This window comes from Trichomycterus rosablanca, chromosome 17, assembly GCF_030014385.1.
Source record: "Trichomycterus rosablanca isolate fTriRos1 chromosome 17, fTriRos1.hap1, whole genome shotgun sequence".
In the NCBI taxonomy this organism is placed as follows: domain Eukaryota; kingdom Metazoa; phylum Chordata; class Actinopteri; order Siluriformes; family Trichomycteridae; genus Trichomycterus; species Trichomycterus rosablanca.
In genome coordinates this window covers 10,439,244-10,460,121 of record NC_086004.1, presented here as the reverse complement: position 1 = coordinate 10,460,121, position 20,878 = coordinate 10,439,244, and the positions used below count along the sequence as shown (strand labels likewise).

The 20,878-nt window shown below is 40.5% G+C and overlaps 1 protein-coding gene across 2 annotated transcripts in view; it reads right to left on the bottom strand.

Annotated features, from left to right (window-relative positions):
* The window catches only part of sbf2 (SET binding factor 2), a 143,782-nt gene that overhangs the window by 97,880 nt on the left and 25,024 nt on the right, over window positions 1-20,878 (bottom strand). For both annotated transcript variants that reach the window (XM_063013531.1, XM_063013532.1), the window contains exons 3-8: window positions 16,729-16,866; window positions 10,193-10,312; window positions 8,518-8,628; window positions 5,047-5,152; window positions 1,502-1,634; window positions 481-589 (exon numbers count right to left, since the gene is read on the bottom strand). In XM_063013531.1, coding sequence (XP_062869601.1) covers window positions 481-589; window positions 1,502-1,634; window positions 5,047-5,152; window positions 8,518-8,628; window positions 10,193-10,312; window positions 16,729-16,866 — 717 coding nt within the window. The remainder of the gene's footprint in view (window positions 1-480; window positions 590-1,501; window positions 1,635-5,046; window positions 5,153-8,517; window positions 8,629-10,192; window positions 10,313-16,728; window positions 16,867-20,878) is intronic.

Sequence of the window (20,878 nt, the reverse complement as noted above, 5' to 3'; positions counted from 1 at the left end):
AAGACACAAGGAAAGTTGTTGGTCTATATTTCTTTTAATGTTTTCTCATAATTTTTGAAATGTAATTAATCTGACTGTTAGCAAAGTTTCACGTGGCATAATACAGCATTTCTCACTAACAATCAGCCAAACATGACCTTCTTCTGATGATATCTCAAACATCCCTTTACAAGATTCTTATATTACTCTAAACCAATTCCACATGACAAAGGATGTCACCTTTCAGCAGGCTTTTTACACTCAGTCTGTTTGTTCGCATGAATTACAGACCAAATGTTTCAGATATACAAGAGTACATACTCGTGTAATTATGATCAAATCTACTATTTGATTACAGGGACTGCAATTTCAGCTTCCAGTAAATGCTAGCCTTTCCCAGCACTGTTGCCTAACTTACAATGCAGCTACTATTAAACACTGACCAAAATCCTTTAAAAGCTTAAAACTATGCTTGAACTTTTTGTAAAGGTCTACACTCACCAACTCCTGAATCTCAATCTGGAACATAGAATGTACCCCGATGATAAAGGGAGTGGGCGAGCTGAGCACCTCCAACAGCCCAGATGGGAGGATGGGAATGTACGGGTAGCTGTGGTAGAAAGATCAGGGAGGCAGATGTTACCTTTGCTGCTTGTCAACGATGTTCAGGTCGTTTCACATAACTTACGCAAAACATTTTAAATAGTAACAAATAGATTAAGCTAACGAGAATGCTGTTATAGATCCTTGTATCAAAATTGCATATCATTGCAATTCACGTTACACCCGGGACCTTGTGGAGAGAATGCCTCACAAAACCCTGATCTGTTGCATTCCACCTTATATTAGAACTATGGCATTGTGACGAAAAATACACGGCATGGCGACTAGTAAGCTGAGCTGTAAAATAGGGATCCAGGTTTGCATTTTAGATAGCAAGTCTTCACTTCCTCGAAACACTTGGTGTGGCTTTGTAGCTCTTCAACATGATTTAATTTGCTTAGATGAACAAAATAATGGGTTTCTTTGTTTTAAACTATTTTATACTAAACTGCATGTGAATAAACCACCAATACAATCAGTCGATACAAATCAATAGTGTGTATTAATGCTGTTTTGCCATGTATTATGTATTAAAAGCAGTTTTGCCATGTATTATGTAAAAGGCTTAAACCCTGCATTAAGCAGCAACATGCATCCGGCCCTATGTTGAATAAAGCGCAAAATGCATATTATGTGAAAGCTGCCTGAGAGTACTAGGCTAGTAATAGGAAGACCACTGGTTCAAGCCCAACAACAAGCTGTTACTGTTGAGGTCTTGGAGCAAGGTATTTAACACTCAATTGCTGGCACTGTAATTAGCTAAAATTGTAAGGCATTTTGGATAAACGCCATAAATGTAAATGTATAATAGTATGGATACAAGAGGGCTAAAACATACGTAAAAACATTCATGTGTTTTCAAAACTCTAAACATTCAGTGTTTTTCTTCTTTTTTATTCTCTCACTAACACATACACACCTATATTTGAGAGGAAACATCAGGGCTTCTAATGCTCGGCAGGCCTCCTCAAGTCTCTGGTAGCTGGTTGAATGGAACAAAACCTTGTGTTCTGTCAAAACTGCGTAAAAAAGACTCAGAACGTTCTGGATGCCTGAAACGCAAATAAAGATCATTCAACACAAAAGGGAAAAATACTGAATAATGTTTGTGTTTTTGAAAAAGAAGCTGCACGTGTTGTTCACTAGGAGTTTTGTTAAAAACGTGATTAGTGAAATTTCATCTCTTGATTCGCAGTCATGACCAAAACAAAGGCCAAATGTCTGGAGTAACGTGAAACAGACAACTTTAAGCGGGCATTACAATAATACTAACCCTGAGTCATGTCATGCCGAACTGACAGCAATCATAGCAGCTCATATTGCACATAACACATGCTGACGTATCTAACAGGATTATACAAATATGTCCAAAAGATAGCCGATCTCACATTCTTTTAAACAATATAAATGAAATGCCATAACAAATTGACAGTCGGGGGTAGAAATGGTTTACAGTTCCTGTTGTTGTTTGCTATCAACATACCAGGGAGAGCATTAATCACATGTTTGAGAAAGATAAAGTGCGCCAAACAGTGACAGAGGCATCCGCAAGATTGGCTTGGGGTCAGTGGTTCAGCTATGCTTCTGGGTACAACCCTCAGTCACTATCAAACAGGAACAAGGCACAAAAATGAACACTTAACCGTGCTGGAATTCCACTTGAACTGGACAATAAAACGAGAAATGATAAAGAACTCTGGAATTCTGAGTCAAATATTGTCACTGCAGAGCCGCATTTAGGTTTATCTGAGTTATTAATGACTCACTAATTCACACCCTTGGAACGCACACGCCCACTACAGGCTTTATTACTATCCATAAACAGACCCTATGAAAACTGATTTTCCAATAAAGAAAGCAATGCAGGAATATTTTACATTTATGTCTCTCTTATGTCAATTACACAACATTTACATTCCCATCTGGTGTCCTTGGCCTCTTTTGGAATAAATAGCTCACTGCGTCGGGGTAAGAGAAGAAAACAAGTTTCATCATCTTCCCGATATCAAGCCATACACAGTTTCTCTCTCTTAATCTCAATCTCTAACCTTGATTCATTTATTTATCAGTTAAAACAGTGGTTCATTTCCAACCCTAAATAAGTAAGGGCAGCCAAAAGGCTACATACAAACAACAAAATAAAGGCACGCAGTAGACAAACTGCTTCCTGTTCCGCCAGGCCTGCACTTCCTGCGGAGTGTGACAATGATGGGGAACATTCTTTGTGTCTGACTGAGTCCCTGTTTCGAAATTGAGTAATGAGCTTTGAACACGTCTCCCAAAAACGACAATGCTTAGGATTTACGTTTATGGAGTTTAGCAAACACTCTTGTCCAGTCCCACTTACAAAAGTGCTTTCTAAGTAAACATTTCTTTACTCTACTACAAATACACACCAGGTGCAAGTTCCACTGACAAAAGTACAAAAAATAGGGTTTATAAAGTAAGGATTAACACCATATAAAGTTCAACTGTTCTAGTAGAATTTTCCTGACATTTACTTAGTTGCATCTTACAGCAAAAACACGGTCTGCAAAGAGCTTACAAAGTATTAAAGATATCTCATTGTTTGAAGGTATCAGTCACCAATAGAATATGGTACAACAATGACATTACCAAGAACTGGACATTCTTCCGAAACTGATAAAAAGTACTGGTTATGTACTATATGTAACAGTGTCAACAGTGTCATGTATTCTTCATATGTCTAAGCTGTGGGGTAGGGTAGCAAGAAAAACATCCAAGCCAATTCATCTTTTGACATGGTTATTTTCATACTTTACAAATGAACCCTTGTAACCTGTAGATAAAAGAGACCATTTCTATTAGAACAGCAAAAATCCGGTGATGAGTCAGAAAAACTTACACCTCCCAATGACTAGGCTGTCAGGTTTTCCACAAATGCCAATCACAAATACCTCAAGGAAATGATGGCCTGAAGAAAATCCACTGTCAGAGACCTATATCGCAATCAAACTGTGCCAAAATACATACAAATCCCTCTGACTCACAATTACACAACTGTATTTCCACAAGGTACTCCAACTGTGCACAGCCCTGATCTCATTGTCCTGCAACCTCAATGTGACTGCAGATCTTTTTTGCTTCTCTGCAAACGTTCACAGCAAGTTTTATGTAATCTAATCTAGTTGCATTACAGCACGAGAAAACGTTATTGAGCAGACCACATTGTGACATCCAGTTAAGAGTAAAACCAAATATGAATTGATCATGCTGGAATTCATATCAGAAAGCCAGACATATGAGACTAATCATTGCTGTAGACCCAGAGTTCAGACTAAGTGAAACACGTTGGCAAATGCTTTATATGTTATTGGAACAGGCACTTTCTAATTCTGACGTAAACCAGATGTCAAGGTAGGGATCATTTGTCCATCATACAGACTCAACCTAGCTCTAATACTGTCCAGATAAGTGTATCAGTGATAAATGTGCATGAGTGTATGTGCTATTTCAAATTCTTTGAGAATGAGGGTGCACGTTAGCTATTAAAACATTCCTTTCGAGGTCACTACGTATCGCATTCATGCAACACTGTTCTTTCTGCAAGAATTTGCTGGGCCTAAAGGTGGAACAAGTTGACTGGTCTTCATCGCCACTGTCCAACCTCGGCCACTGCCTGGTTAGGGTGCCTACACCAGAGGTGGAGTTTACACTAGTCTGTCCATACGTGGTCCAGACTCAGTGAGACTACGCCACTGTCAGGTGAAAAGATAAGGAATGGAAGCGCTTGTTTTCACCTAGCTTTTACTGCTTACAGGAAATGAAACACAAGCCTCATCATCTGTAGTCAGTTTGTCTTTTGCTGCTGGAGGACCCTGTTTAGCATATAGAGAGGCGCCTGTGTAGAGTGCATGGGTGAAAAAGGGTTCCGCTAAGGGCTGCGTGTGGGTCGGACTCTACACAGGCGCCTCGCTATCTGCTAATCAGGGTCCTTACAAAGCGTTTGAAGACCCCACCCACATAGCCCGGTCATCCCACCCACATAGCCCGGTCATCCCGCCCTAGCAGATACGTGTCTGCTGCAGGCACTGCCAATGATGCACGCTAGATGGCACTTAGTCAACCGGTGGCAATGCCGATTTTCAAACGGAGGAGTTCAGAATCTAGGTGCTGGTGTGCTAGCAGAATATCCAGCTGTGCCACCTGGGCACCAAAAACATATTCTTTATATTACAATTCAAATCAAAGTACAAGACCTGATTCCAGTATAAATTGGCATCATTTACCAGTGGCTGTAAATTGGGAAAATGTATTACAAAGAGACTAAAAGAGCATTCACTGTTACCCCACCATGTTCATAATCCACCTTAACTAGAACTTAAGGGTGTTGCTCTGAGGCCCAATAGAGGCAGCCCTTACAGAGGATGAAGAACAGTTTGAAGATTGTGGTATATGAACCTGTACCATGCTGAGCTATAAAGTGAAGTGAAAAAGACCCACCTAGTTGCTGGAAGAGTAGAGCCACACTTTTATTGGTTATTGGCAACCTGTCATCAAGAGGGATTTGAATCAGCTGCCGGTCTCCAGCTCCCAGAGAAAAGAGCTTCTGCAAATATAAACACAAACTGTGGAGTCAGTGACACGTTTGCCAGCATGGGGCAGCAATAAGAGACTTTTCTAACAAACAGTAATAGTAAGCCAGCATTTTAAAACAAACAAAAATAACATTTCTTGCTTATGTGCTTTGCCAGCATTGACTTCAAGCCAGGCATTATGGCCCAACATCAGTGAACAATGCACGTGTCCAGCTGTCCTTGTGAAATAAAAGAAAACAGGATTCATCAGACCAGTCCACCTTCTGTCATTGCTTATATGTTCCAATGCCTGCTTGCCTATTGAAGATGCTTCTGATAGATGACAGGAGTTAGCATGGACACTTTGACTGGTCTGCAGCTATGCAGTCCTTTACACAGAAGTGTTCGACGCACTGTGTGTTGTGACATATTCTCCTCATCACCCGTATTAACAAGCTCTGCAATTTGAGCCACACTAGCTCCTCTGCTGGTCTGTACCAGATGCCATAACCATCATGTCTTCTGGCATCAGTGAGTCTTGGCCACCCAACAACCTGTCTGTGGTTTGTGGCTTCTCCCTCCTCTGCCTGCACCCTGTCTCTTTTGGACAGACTTCAACCCAGTGGTCTGGCTGTTGATTTGGCCCTTCAGTTTAGCTACTTAGGTCTTCATGCTGATCATATCTGCTGCATTTATATGTTCAAAAGTTGCTACCATCAGCACAACATTCAAAATGTAAAGAAATATTTGTACTCTTTTACAAATGGGTGGTTTTGACCTGAAATAGTGTGAAAGTATGCAAGACTACAAACCACAGGACCAAAAAAGCGCCCTCGTGTTGTCCGTCCTGTTGAAATCATTTTCTGATGCTGCCGTTCTACCACATCACAACCAAATTAATTTTAGTCATTTTACTACCAGCACACAGGAAACCCCAAATCATAGGTTTACCAAAATAAAGCTGATAGGCATGGCAGCTCTCTACAGCAATATGACATATCTGGGAGTAAGACTTTGCCTGTGTGTGGTTCTGCACTCTAACACAAGGCTAAATAAAACGAACATGGAATTCAATACTAAACACGCTGAAGTGAAAACAGGATGGATCCATAGCGGCACGGTGGCTTAGTGGGTAGCACTGTCGCCTCACAGCAAGAAGGTCCTGGGTTCGAACCCCAGGTGGGGCGGTCCGGGTCCTTTCTGTGTGGAGTTTGCATGTTCTCCCCGTGTCTGCGTGGGTTTACTCCGGGTGCTCCGGTTTCCTCCCACAGTCCAAAGACATGCAAGTGAGGTGAATAACTACCGTTCCTGTCATGAATGTAACCAAAAGTGTAAAAACATGACGTTAAAATCCTAATAAACAAACAAACAGAAACAGGATGGATCCATACGTTATTACAAGTTGGGAGTTTTGACTCGGGTTGGAGAGCGAGTTTGCCCCAATCTTAAGGTTTCTAACTCAAGCTCTGTTTGATCTCAGTGCTATGCACTATGCAGCTGAGAAGAATAATGGCTGCAGGAGGAATTGTGAAATGTATTGGTGCATTACACCAAAACCTGTAAATCACAGTCAGTCCAGTTTGAGACCATGCTTCAGATCATTTCAGACCACATTCTTTCCGTTGGTTCTAAAACCGAAAGCTTTACTGTGTTATTAGCGATTCTGCTATGCTTTTCACATCTGTGCAAACTTTATTACACATGGATTTTAGCATTAAGTCCAACAAATGTAAACATATCACGAGTATAAAACTAAATACAGCTTCATACCACCAAATGTAAAGAACTAAAACAGAGTGAGAACAGTAATTGAGCCTATTAATTAAACATTTAAATACTACGTCTTCTTTCTTATTTACTTGATTATAAGAAAATTATTATTTTATGGTATATGACCAGCTTCAAGTGTACCTAAGAGAGAAGGAGGATAACTATTTATAAGTCAGGATAGGCACACAGTGTTCCTAAACAGAATACCAGAATACAAATTATTATAATTGTGTTTAAGGGGAATGTGGCCGAACATATGTGGATACTGCCTATATGTGGATAAAGTGTTTATAACATACCCATTGTTATCAGGTGTCTTAAATCAATTATTTCATTTCATTAAATCTCATTACCATAAACTGATTAAACTTGGTCAGGGTCTGAACAAATCTGGTTTTGATGGGAAACTCAGGGTGCAAGGCATGAATACCCTGGACAGGGCACCAATCTATAACTGGGTTTGGTAGCACCGCTGAGATCTGAACGCTGATCTAAGCAATGGTGGGTTAAGCAGTAGAGTGCTGCCACACCTTATCAAATATAAAAGTGATATAAACAAGGTCCATATAGACACGGTTTGACAAATATGGTGTGAAGGAACTCTCGTGGCCTCCACAGAGCACTGACTTTAAACCCAATGAATAGCTTTGGGATAAGCTTAATGTCCTTGATATGATGTTTCTAAGCCAAACAGTGGGATTGCACATACGTTTACATGCTAGTCAGGGCAGGTAGCCTGGCGTAGTAAAGGTATATTGTTGCAAACAGCATAAACGGCTTAAAATTGTGACTTGGATATACAAGGCTATCTACAAATTCAGCACTGGCTTTATGTTAATATGTTGTGTTAATATAAATATCTGCTCAGACAAATTTTAATGCTACTCTTATTTCTCAGAGATTAATGGAGTGCAGATGATGGATGGTAAATCTAGCTCCTTGCACCATGTCTCTTGGATACATACTTTAATTTGCATGTTTAAAGCAGCAGCCTTTAATTAGTACATACATCCAATTTCCAAATGCAAAAGAAAAAAATTTCAATGACACAAATGCATGAAGTTATTTTTTAGGCAGCAAGACAGCTGGATGTTATTTTGAGGTAATTAAATTTAATAAATTAATTTTTTGATATAAGCATTGACATTTGATACAATAAATGTTTGTATAAATAAATAAGCTCAGTGTGACCATGTTGGTACAGTTCGTTAATAGATTAGGTACGATACAGTGGTTCAATAGTTTTAAAAGATCTTGTATACTAAATATTCTAAAAGTAAAATTGAGAAAAACCTTCAAAAAACTGCATTAAATGTATATGGCAAAAGTCTAAAATGTCACATGTGGCATCATGACCTGTCTTTATTAGTTTAAAAAAACAAGACACCTAATAGGCCCTTAAAAAACTCCTCCTTCTATTAAATTTCCTATAAAAATACACGCAGTAAGACCTGACGCCTCCTCTTTGACCCAGCCACGCTTAAGGTCCTGAGTCAGACGAACTAAATAACCCTAAGTGACCCTCCGTGGCGCTCGCATTCCACTATGAGCCCCACACTGGTCCCACAGCGACACTAGCTCAAGGGTAGAGGCATTTAAGGAATTGTTTGGCTAAGTAATATCTCACCTGGGAGCCTCCTGCTGTAGGCACAGTGCATGTGAGGAGGCTGGCCACCAGACCCTCCAGAGGGAAGTTCAGACTGTCAATGTAAACTGTGTATATCAGCCCCAAACAGCCCTGAAGAAAAACAGACATGCAGTTTAGTCGATAAACACAGATACAGATACATACAAGATAGAAGTACATAGACAAAAACCTGTACAATAAACACAGATTCTCACACATGGGTGGTGTATTTGATTAGGAATGTCTCTCCTGGTTGTGCGCTACACACATCAGAGCATTTCACAAGGACTTGTAGTTAAGACTTAATACAGATTTAAAGTCACTGACAGCAGAAGTCACCACCACAGACATAAAAACGGCAATGTGCATGCATAAACAACTGTAATCATTAATCTAGTGTGCCGTTAAAGACATGGTGAGGACTCGCAACAATTCATCTTCCACAATCACTCATGACCAATAGTTAATTTGTAAATCATGAGGTGAGTGCAATGCCAAGGCAGCACTAAGTCACAAGGGGAAAAATGGGCCCAGGTTGTACAGGCCTAACTGTGCATTAAAAGCTCATCATAGTCTTCAATGTTTCCCTACAGACTAAAAGTCTAGAGCTTTAATCATTGCACAGAAAAAAACATCTTCATAATTAATACTAGAGGTGTACAAACACCTTTTTAAAGCACCCAAGTGCACTTTTTAAATTCTTGTCTTAATAATGCAAATATTCTGCATCCAAACTCTGATACTGTATATACAAGACACCTATTTGAAGAAGAATTAGAAGGGAAAAAAAACACCTTTACTTGTCATATATACATATACACGTGAGTAGATGAAAAATGAAACAATGAAATGAAAAACGTTTTTTTTCCGCATATCCTAGCATGTTTGGAAGGTGGGGTCAGAGCACAGGGTCAGCCACTGTACGGCGCCCCTGGAGCAGACAGGGTTAAGGGCCTTGTTTAAGGGCCCAACAGTGGCTGCATAGATTGGATTTGAACTGACAATCTTCCGACTGATAGCTTAATGCTCTACCCACTAGGCTACCACTGTAGTTGACGCAGTCACCTCACATTTAAATGATCTCCCTTGTTCTTTGGCGTTGCTTTTGAATACTACCAAACACAAACCACAAACTATTGAGTATTAAGTAAATACTCAGTTAATAATGAACTGAAGCCACAAAAAAAATCAATGCTCAATTAACAGTGTCAGGAAAAATGACATTAAAACTCCAAAAAAAAAACTCCAATTAAAATTTCCAATAGCCGACAATGAACTAAAGTTCAGGCCACTGATTTAAGACTAATCCACCTTTAGTGTGCATGTGCCAGCTCATAGAGAAAATGCTGCTGTTTAAAGCGGTGATGGATTTATTCAACTGTGTTTCTAGTGGAAGAAACTATAAGCACTTGACTGACTAATAGTTGTTTAAAGACTAACCATGTTAGCATGTCATGATAATGTTAAAGAAGGGCCTCCTAAATTAGTTTTATTAATAAAATACATTATGATGTAGTATTGTAGAAGCATCATGATGCATATTTAGCAGTTCCTGTGCACACAGTATTGTTGCAGTGTTTCAGAAATGCAGAGGTTACCAATAATAGGCCACTTGTTGAGCCCGTTATGATAGCGAAGAAGAACCGTCATGCCAACGTAGTTTATTTTACATTACCCTGAAAATTTCTGGATAATCCAGCCTGGAGACGAGGATCAGACTTTTGGGTGCAAACGCCTCAGCTGGCTGGATTAGACCATCGTCTTCCTCATCTTCCTCATCATCATTCTGCAGTGTCTGTTACGTGAAAAAAAAAAAATACAAGAACCAATTACATAAAGGTAATTACTGATGATGAATGTTTTTCACATAGGTAATATGTTTTGTGCCCATACATACGTATGTCTGTAGTGTAAATGCTACTGCAGTAACCACACACACCAAGCAAATAGAACTTCAAAACTTTCAATAGACTTTTGCCTGCCTATAGTATTGTCCAAAATACCTCTCCAGGCTTTCTCTCAAGATGGCTCATAAAACAAGTCATGTACTTGAGCCACAGAAGCTGGATGTTTAATCCGAGACATTAGGCCTGATGTGGTTTTGAAAAGGAACCTATTTTCTGCATAAGTCTTTAAAAAAATGACATCAGTGAAGAAAGATAGTTGGAACATTGACATTAACAATAGCGTGTCGAATCTGCAAGATGCAAAAAAGAAGAAAATTGCATTTAATGTGCTAAATTGTTAAAATATGTTTTAGGGGCAACCAGAACTTTCTTGTTAAGGGAGTTGGAATAAACAAAAAAGCCAGACAATGATCAAATAATGTCACACATCTGGCTGATTTTAAGGCTTTAAAGCATGGAGGTGGGTCAGTGATGATGTGGGATGTTTTCTGCTGCAGGAAATGGCAACCTTGTCCTGTGACTGGCAGTATGTATTTAAAGAAATCCCAAGACATTCGGAGAAATAAAGTTCTGCCTTCTGGCAAAACTGAACCTTGGTAATAATATTCAGCAAGACAGTGATCCCAAGCACACTTTTAAGTCAACCAACACTTAGTTTAAGAATCAGTGCTGTTATATCCTGGAGTGGCCTATTTAGTCTCCTGATTTATATGCTATAGAAAATCTTTGGTAGAATTAACAAAAAGTAGTTGCAGCAAAAATCTATCTTATCAGCTCCACTTACCATATAGAAGCACTTTGTAGTTCTACAATTACTGACTGTAGTCGATCTGTTTGTCTGCATGCTTTGTTAGCCCCCTTTCATGCTGTTCGTCAATGGTCAGGACCCCCACAGGACCACCACAGAGCAGGTATTATTTGGGTGGTGGATCATTCTCAGCACTGCAGTGACACTGACATGGTGGTGGTGTGTTAGTGTGTGTTGTGCTGGTATGAGTGCATAGGACACAGCAGCACTGATGGAGTTTTTAAACACCTCACTGTCACTGCTGGACTGAGAATAGTCCACCAAAATTATATCCAGCCAACAGCGCCCAGTGTGCATCGTCCTGTGACCACTGATGAAGATCTAGAAGATGACCAACTCAAACAGCAGCAATAGATGAGCGATCGTCTCTGACTTTACATCTACAAGTTCGACCAACTAGGTAAGAGTGTCTAATAGAGTGGACAGTGAGTGGACATGGTACTTAAAAACTCCAGCAGCGCTGCAGTGTCTGATCCACTCATACCAGCACAACACTCACTAACACACCACCACAACGTCAGTGTCACTGCAGTGCTGACCAATACCATCCAAATAATACCTGTTCTGTGGTGGTACTGTGGGGGTCCTGACCATTGAAGAACAGGGTGCAAGCAGGCTAAAAGAGTATGTAGAGAAACAGATGGACTACAGTCAGTAAATGTAGAACTACAAAGTGCTCCTATATGGTAAGTGGAGCTGATAAAATGGACAGTGAGTGTAGAAACAGGGAGGTGGTTTTAATGTTATGGCTGATCAGTGTAAGTGAACCATGTTTTGCATTCCACAACACAATACAAAAAATCAGTGTTCAACTCCTGACATAAGATGCTCTTGGTCTGGTTCTGATTGCCTCTTGAATCCTTAATAATGCGTAGAAGCTCACTGGTGCCTACCTTACAAGACCCCGCCGACTAAAGCCTTATGTTTGCTCAGACAAAGAAAACATGCCATAAGAGCCACAGTATTTATTGTGGTTAGTGAGGGATTAAAATACCCCACAGATCAGAAACACATTTCAGTATTATTGGGAGGATTTGGCTCAATTATGAAAGACAATACAGTACATTCCACAACTGCTTCTTTCAATCTGATAACATGAACATTAGACTCAATATTTGACACTTTTTGTAACTGTGAATTAAAAGTTGATCCTTCAAAAGTAAAACAATTTGGACTCCGCTTTTGATAGTTTATTGGGTCACAATATGCTTGTTGGACACCAGTTATCCACCGAGTAATAAAAAGTCTGTTGTTGGTTACAGATTTTTTGTCATTATAAAAAGGTTTGTTGTGTGTCATTTAAATTTCATTAGACTAGAAGTGATGCTGAAAGTTACACACACATCTGCTTGTAATGGCTTTAACGTGTGACTGAAATGTGTGCAGTGAGGGAGGACATGCAGGTAGTTGGTGGGACAGTGGAGAATGTTCACGACGGGGCAAGATGGAGACGAATCATCCGCTGTAACTGAAGTAGTAGCAGTAATTTGGGAACACAGATTTTTTAATTAGAAAGGAAAGTCAAAGTGCCACTTGTCTCAAAAATATATGTACATGTCTGAGCTAAAAACTAAAATAAGATCAGTGGTTATGTGGGTTGTGAAAAGGCTATGTTTGCTTGTCTTTAGATCAGTCTTGATTAGTTTTATCAAAAAGGTCTAAAACCAAAATGCAAAAGCATTTTAATGCTTAAATCAATTCAATTCAGTTCCATATTTCAAAAGCATATGGAGCTGTAAAGCATGCTGGAGGGTGCATCATAGTTAGGTGCTACATTGCTAAATAAAAAAATACTTTTTTTTTCTCTTTTTGACGCTCCTGTATTTAGGAGTCATCAAAGCAGATCATTCTGGTCTGAGTACTTGATTTGGCACAGTTTTACAACAGATGCCCTTCTTGATTTTTATCGGGGCTTGGGACCGGCACTGAAAGCACACCTACAATTGAACCTTCCAATGGCTAGGCTGTTCAGCCACCTCCCTTCCCAGAAATAGCTTATCATGTCTGTGTAGAAGCCCAATTAACTGATAATACTGGCAGTAGGCTCACATGTTTTATCGCTGCACCACCTGGTCGCTTAGATTTTTATTTTTTTTTCAAACAATCAGAGTAGCCGTCCGTGAGCTAGATTTATTTGCAGTCATGATTTGTAATTCCAAAAAACAAACACGGACGGCAGAAGAAAGCTGTCAATCATATGTGAGCTGAATAAGAATAGTTCTTTGGTCTGAATGCTTGACTTTACACTGCAGCTGCATGCACATGGGTGGCCTTAGGCCCTCGACATCGGAGCACAAAGTACAAGTGACTAGCATTAAAGCATCTCTTTGAGAGAGGATGACTCCCGCAAGAAATCGAGAGGGAGGGAGAACCAACAGACAGCTGGAAGTTATCACAGCCTCAGGACCTGACGTACTGTCACCCCCCAGCCAAACCACTGCATAGTCTTCACAATGACCAGAGGATATTCCATTAAACTGAGACATTTCAATAAAAAGCTGGTTAACCACTAGGAATTTTTTAATAATAGCTCATTAAATGTGACCAGATTTAGGGTCATAGTTAGGGTTGTAAATGGTTTGCTTAGGGATGCACCAATACAATCTTCTCTCCAATACCACTTACTAGTTCATTCCAATATTCATTCATTTCATCATTCCAATATTATTTTCACTGAACATAACCTCTTGATATTTGAATGTAAATACTGACAATTACATAAGTCTGCCCAAAATTATGTTATTTTATGGGGGTTAACGTTTCAGCGTACTCTTTGTGCCAGCCCCAATAAGAAGAAATAAAAAGTGTTGCATCAGGAAGTGCATCCTAAAAAGTAAAAAGTGCCAAATAAAATACGCAGATCATAAGTCAGATTGACATTCCGGATCAGTCATACCACTTTAACAACGACTGTTAACTGTTGTTAACAGTGACAAATAAACCTTGATTTGACCTTGACTTGTTGACAAGCAGAGCACTGATGGAAGCTATAACACTGCTGGAACAAGGAGAAGAAGGACAAGGGAGAGGGAGAAGGAATGTAACATGTAGGTGGTTGGTGTAACACAAGAGAATGTTCAGGCCAGGCAAGATGGTGACAAATGATTCACTGTGGAGAACCCTAATAGGAGCTGCAAAAGCTAAAAGAAGAAGTAAAGACTAAAGTCAAGTTTGGCGTCACAAATACAATGTGCCAAGCTTACATGAATGACTTTTACTGGTTGGATAGATTTGAATTAGGCAATACAGGGTTATTCATTCATTCATTCATTCATTTTCTTATCCGCTTATCCAATTAGGGTTGTGTGGGTGGGGTGGGGGTGGGGTGGAGCCTATCCCAGCTTTCTAATGGGCGCAAGGCACACAGTAACACCCTGGATGGGACGCCAGTCCATCGCAGGGCAGACACACATACACACACATACACACACATACACACACATACACACACACCCATATACACATTCACTTATAGGGCAATCAGTGTCTCCAATTAATCTGACTGCATGTCTTTGGACTGTGGGAGGAAACCGGAGCTCCCGGAGGAAACCCACGCAGACACGGGGAGAACATGCAAACTCCGCACAGAAAGGACCCGGACCGCCCCGCCTGGGGATCGAACCCAGGACCTTCTTGCCGTGAGGCGACAGTGCTACCCACTTAGCCACCGCGCCACCCAATACAGGGTTATCTTTTCTCAAATGTGAAGCAAGAAGCAAGCTGCATGCAGACGCTCGACCGACTGATAGCACAACTGGGGATTCAAAACCTGCATATTAATAATGAATAATAATAATTTTGGTCAAGTTAGTGGAATTTTTACACCATAATTGCTTGTTGGCTATTTTTCTAGCAGGAACATTTGTGAGAGACTTGGTTTTTCAAAGGGAAAAAGGTAGAGTTTATTTTATCACTGTATGGTTGTGTCTGTTGTCTGGTGGTAATCAGATGTGCATTTTTAGTTTTGTTAGTGATAGGAATTTAAGTAGCAGCTCTGCTTTAGCATGGCTGAATATTTTCTTTATGGTTAGTGCTGTGGTTAGCTGCTGTCTCAAGTGGTTGAAGATGTGTGATTGTGAGTGTGGTTTGACATCATTAATTCTAATCTAACAGTAAAACACAAGAGTAAATCAAAAGCACATTGTTTTAAACAGAAGTAGTTTCTTATTCTATTATTACAATAATCCAGATTTTCTTTTATAAATAGCTATTAATAAAGTAATTCTCATAACTCTACATTCGAGAAGAAAAGTCTAAATGGATTTCCCGAATACATGGGTAAACTAATGAACCTTTCCAAACAGTCTAGCAATAAAAAGTCATGATTCACTGTATTGCGATTCCACGCTGAACATCCACTCCACTAATTAAGGTTTGAATTTCAGATCCTGTGCCAATATTCATTCCAGTTCAAAAACCAGTTACAGGATGTTTGACACAGTAAATATTATTTACAGACGGTGTGCGGTGCATGCATCGGTCAAGCTGAAGAGTTTAATTTCTGAGCTGCTTTTTATTGGAGCAGTTCTTGAAATTCCTTCCTAAAGCCCGTAACTGGAAACAATCATGCAAGTAATGAGTTTATAAATAAACCTCTCGCTGAGAGGAAGAGAACAACAAAACCCAATGAAAAAAGAATGTAAAGCATTAAATCAAACAAACAGCGAGAAATTCAAATCAAGCCTGTACAGTTACAATATAAATCCAATCGATTTACCAAGTTCGAAGTTAGGGTAAGATTACACAACAATACCAGGTACTGGTGCAAACAATAGGTTAGCCTCTGAAATTAAAGTGTGCATATTAAGTGCGTATTGAGCTTCAACTTACACACTAGAGCTGACATCTCGAACTCATCTACCGACAGGCTGGACGCCTACACGAGCAATGATTGGTTTGTTGTTCAGGGAGGGTGCCAGAGAGGATTCCTCATAACTGATGCAATTACGATCTCTGCTGGCTGATTGATGGCGCCTGCACAGAGACTAGGGATAATGTGGTCAGGGTGTGTCTCTCCGTGTGCAAAGTTGATCCACACATGAACTCGCCTCATGCAGGTGCAAAGATGCAGTCGGCTACTGCACACGCGTCAGAGGGGGCGTGTGTTAGTCACGGCTCTTATCAGTAAAGAGTGGAGGTCAACATCAGTAGAGGGGAAGCGTAATGCAATCGGGTAATTGGATACGACTAGATTGTGAGGAAAATGAATTGTGGGGAAAATGCAAAAAAAAATGCTTTGTGTCAATTTATCTTTTTCTTCTTAGCAACAGACGAAGCAGCTGAAATGACCATGACCACCTAACTGAAGCTACTTTTTAACAAAATAATGTCCATGATGTTATCAAAAATTTTATCTCTGAATTCCTCAAAGATCACACCTTGGCATTATTCCAAAATGAATCCCAATGATCCCAACTGTCTTATGTATTGGTTTTATAAGGAACCATATGGAGAGAACCTTAAAAAGACTGTAAGTACAGCTTCAGTCAGCCTCACCTGCAGGTTGACCTCAGCCTCGTAGAAGGTCAGGCAGGAGCAGTAGTGTCTGTCCGATTCGATGTCCGTCAGCACCACTGTAAAAAAGGTCGGAGGTTTCCTTTCATGAGACAGCCTCCATCCCCCTGGCTGACAGAACTGTGGAAAAAGAGAAGCGAGCAGAAAGCACATCAGAGTTGCTAACAAATACTGTCAAGGTGTCACACTCAGGTGATTTTGCGCGTCATTTACCACAAGTTCACTTAGTGCACGCACCTTTCACATGATACACGACAAAACCGCTTTCTGCTGGCTGTACCACTAAGCACCAAGTTTAAAATAATAAACACGATTTACAGTTTTGTATTAAATGTATTTTTGCTAAAAATTTGATATTCTTTTTTTGGGGTAATCGAAGGGAGAAATAAATCTTAATAAAGAGCTACAAAGCCACAACAAGTTACCCAGGATCAGTTTGTTTGTTTGTTTATTAGGATTTTTACACTTTGGTTACATTCATGACACAAACGGTAGTTACTCATTACACAAAGTTAATCAGTTCACAAGGTTATATCGAACACAGTCATGGACGATTTAGTGTCTCCAATTCACCCCACCTGCATGTCTTTGGACTGTGGGAGGAAACTGGAGCACCCGGAGGAAACCCACGCAGACACGGGGAGAACATGCAAACTCCGCACAGAAAGGACCCGGACCGCCCCACCTGGGGATCGAACACAGGATCATCTTGCTGTGAGGCGACAGTGCTACCCACTTAGCCACCGTGCCGCCCTATCCAGGATCAGTAAACATAGGATTGCTGTCTAAAACGTAAAGCCGCTCTCCACATTTCACAGCTTACTAGTCGCCATACCGATTCATCAGTTGAAGTTTAATGTCGAAACAGCATCACGGCCAATTTTGTATCTTCAATTCACCTCACTTACGAATCTTTGGACTGTGGGAGGAAACCAGAGCTCACAGAGTTTGGAAGTAAGCAAAGAACAGAACATCATTACACAGGCTTGAAAGGTTGAACTGTACATGCTCCAGTAACTGCTGTGAGATTTCTGGAAGTTCAACAAATGAAAACACCAGGAATGATTGTTGTGATTATTGATGTACGTCAAACTGCACGTCCCAGTGTTTTGAGAGAGCTTACTGGAAAGAAAGGTGAGAAGGGACTTTCATGAGGCAGGTCGCCAGGTGTTGGTGTTGCGTTAGCTTGTTTGCCTAAAATGGCTGGTGCATTGTTGACCATGAGCAGGATGTCCTTTTTCAGCTACTACTTCATCCTCTCATCAGAGAGCAGGAAATGGCACACATCCGTCTTCTCCGCCACTCACTCAGTTCAGAATGTTATAGTCGGAGAGAGAAGGATGTAGAACACTCCAGGAAGTTGTGCGTAATGGCCTGACTGGAGGTGAAAGTTATTGGGGTTAACACGTATCTCAGCTGGCTTCTGGAATGGAATGGCTATTAAGTCAAAGTTGGGGATGGATAATAAGTGGAGCCTAGCCCCATTCCTGCCTTGTCTCTGCATACCCCCAACCCAATCTCTAAATACTCAAGTAACGTATTTGCAAGAAGGAGTAAGTGGTCTGCAGTGGTCCATTGCCTTGGCTCAGTATCTCTGAGATACAAGTCTCAGCTGTGCCACCAGTCTAAACGGGAACTCAACAGACACAACAGGCCCTGTTTGAGAAAGGAATGGCTAGGGTTTGCTAGTGCAGCTATACACAATAGTGCAGATTTGTTAGACCATTGTTTGTGGTCACGATTGGCCTAATTAGGATGTTGTGCATTAATTATGATAGGCCTGATTAATAGCTAAAATGATGTTAAAGTAATGAGTAATAGCTAAGCAGTCTACCCAGGTCCTATTATATCCTAATATGTATGAAGAGGAATTAGTGGCAAACTGAAATACAGTTACTACAGTGGAAAATGTGAAATGCAATGTACACACGTCATTGCTTTTCCATAGTAAAGCAATATCTCTATTAAATAGTTTTTACGTCGCTTGACCACTTCACTGAAAAACAACACACAAGGATTTGCATTTACAAAACAAAATAGCTCGATCAATTGTGTTTGTACAGGCACTTAACCACGGCCCAAATTCGGTAATGGATTGTGATTTGACACTGCATTTTCTTTTTGTACACTCAAAGCACCACAGTGAAATGTAGTACAGCTGTGAGTTTATTGCATTTCAAGCTCTGACAGTAATTCAGCATTTCATCCTTTTAAATGCAAACCTACATGTAGTCTATTGTTTCTCTGTTAAAAGGTCGAGTGATATGGCCGCTCAGGTGGCGCAGCGGTAAAAAACACACGCTGCAACCAGACTGGGATCTCGCATCGTATCGAATCTCAGCTCTGCCTTGCCGGCTGAAGGCCGAGCGGCCACATGAACAACGATTGGCCGGTTGTTCAGGTGGGCGGGACTAATCCGGATATGGGTCTCTCTCTGTCAGAATGGTGCAATTACGACCTCTGCTGGCTGATTAGAGGCGCCTGCACAGAGATGGGGAAGGAGTGCTCTTAGGGTGTGTCTCTCCGTACACAACGCTAGGTGGCACAACACTCGTCAATGTGTGGGTGACAAGATGCATACGGCTTGCTGCCCACGTGTCGAAGGGGGCGTGGGTTAGCTTCGATCTCCTCAGTCAGAGCAGAGATCGGCATAGGCAGAGAGGAAGCACGATGCAGTTGGGCAATTGGACGCGCTAAAGAGGGAGAAAAAGGGGAGAAAATGCATTTTTTAAAAAAGGGTAGAGTGATATTACATTAATGCAATGGCTATTTTACTTTTTATTTTGGCATGCTTTAGCACAGCACAGTAAAAGGAATAAATATGTGCCTTGATTTAATTTGACAGTTGATTGTACTTAATTCTGACACAAATTCATGATTTTGTTTTTCAAATGCTTGTGTATCGTTGAGAGATGTAAAAACAATATAACACAGGTCTTGCTTTTAATTTTGGCACGTATTCCGCATGTTCCTATGGATAAGCAATGACGTGTATTGCATTTCACATTCTTCCATGGTAGTAATTGCATTTCAGTTTGTCACTAATTCCTCTCCATACATATGAACAAAAGCATCAGAAGATCTGGTCGTACGTTGCCAACATCACGTTGACATGAAACGTCACTGTATGAGGAAGACATGAGCAACGTGCAGAAGCAGGGAGGGAAGGAAACAGAGAGAAATACACAGAAAACGAAAGAGTAACCTCTGAGGTAAAAACGACAAGAGGAGTAACCCGAATGCTTGAACCAGGATGTCCCTATCCAGCAGTAGACACAATAGCAGGCAGGAAATCTGTAACACTGAAAGGTAGAGGGGGAGGAGCGGGATGCTCCCCATATAACCAGATTGGGACAGGTGCCAGGAAAAAAAAAAAGAAAATATGCTAAGTATGCAAAAAATCTCTAGAGCAAAACAGATAAACATGGCAGCTGCATACCTGAGCACACAAAGGGGAAAAAACTAATGGAGAATTACCCTCTGAACTGCTACAGTCTGACTGGCAAAAACTCAGTCAAACTGCCAAAATTCTGGCCTGTAGTCAACCACTCAAAGCTTAAGCCTCAATTTGTGTTTCTTACACATGCCTGATTAATTAAATCAAAACAACAGCTAGCTTAGATCTGAAAGGTTCCTACAGGCTTGTCTGATTAAGACAGCAGGAATTATTTTAAGAGTCTTTTTACAGTAATATTAGCTTATGTTAAGACCATTCAGGGTGTCTGTAGGGAGCGCAGCAGCTAGGCTGAACTTGGGCAGCTCTATGTTGGTGCACTTCTCTGAGCCAGAAGCCTTAAGCTGTCTGCTGTATTCTATTACCCTGGATGACTAATCCAAGCACGGAGCCAATAATGAAGTCAGATCCCATGACAGACTGTCATCATAACAGCAGTCATAATATTTGATTATGACAGAATTGTTCTCTATTTAGTCATTTGAATGCATTTTTGCTGGAAGTAATTACAAAAGCCAAACACCTAAACAACTGGGTTTGTGAAAACAAACTTTAGGCAATTAATGCTGTGGAATAAACATCTCGTTTAATAAGTGACATAATGTACAGTATTACAATTCCACACTACATGAACAAACATGAACACCCACAGATCTCACCTAAACCCATAAACATACA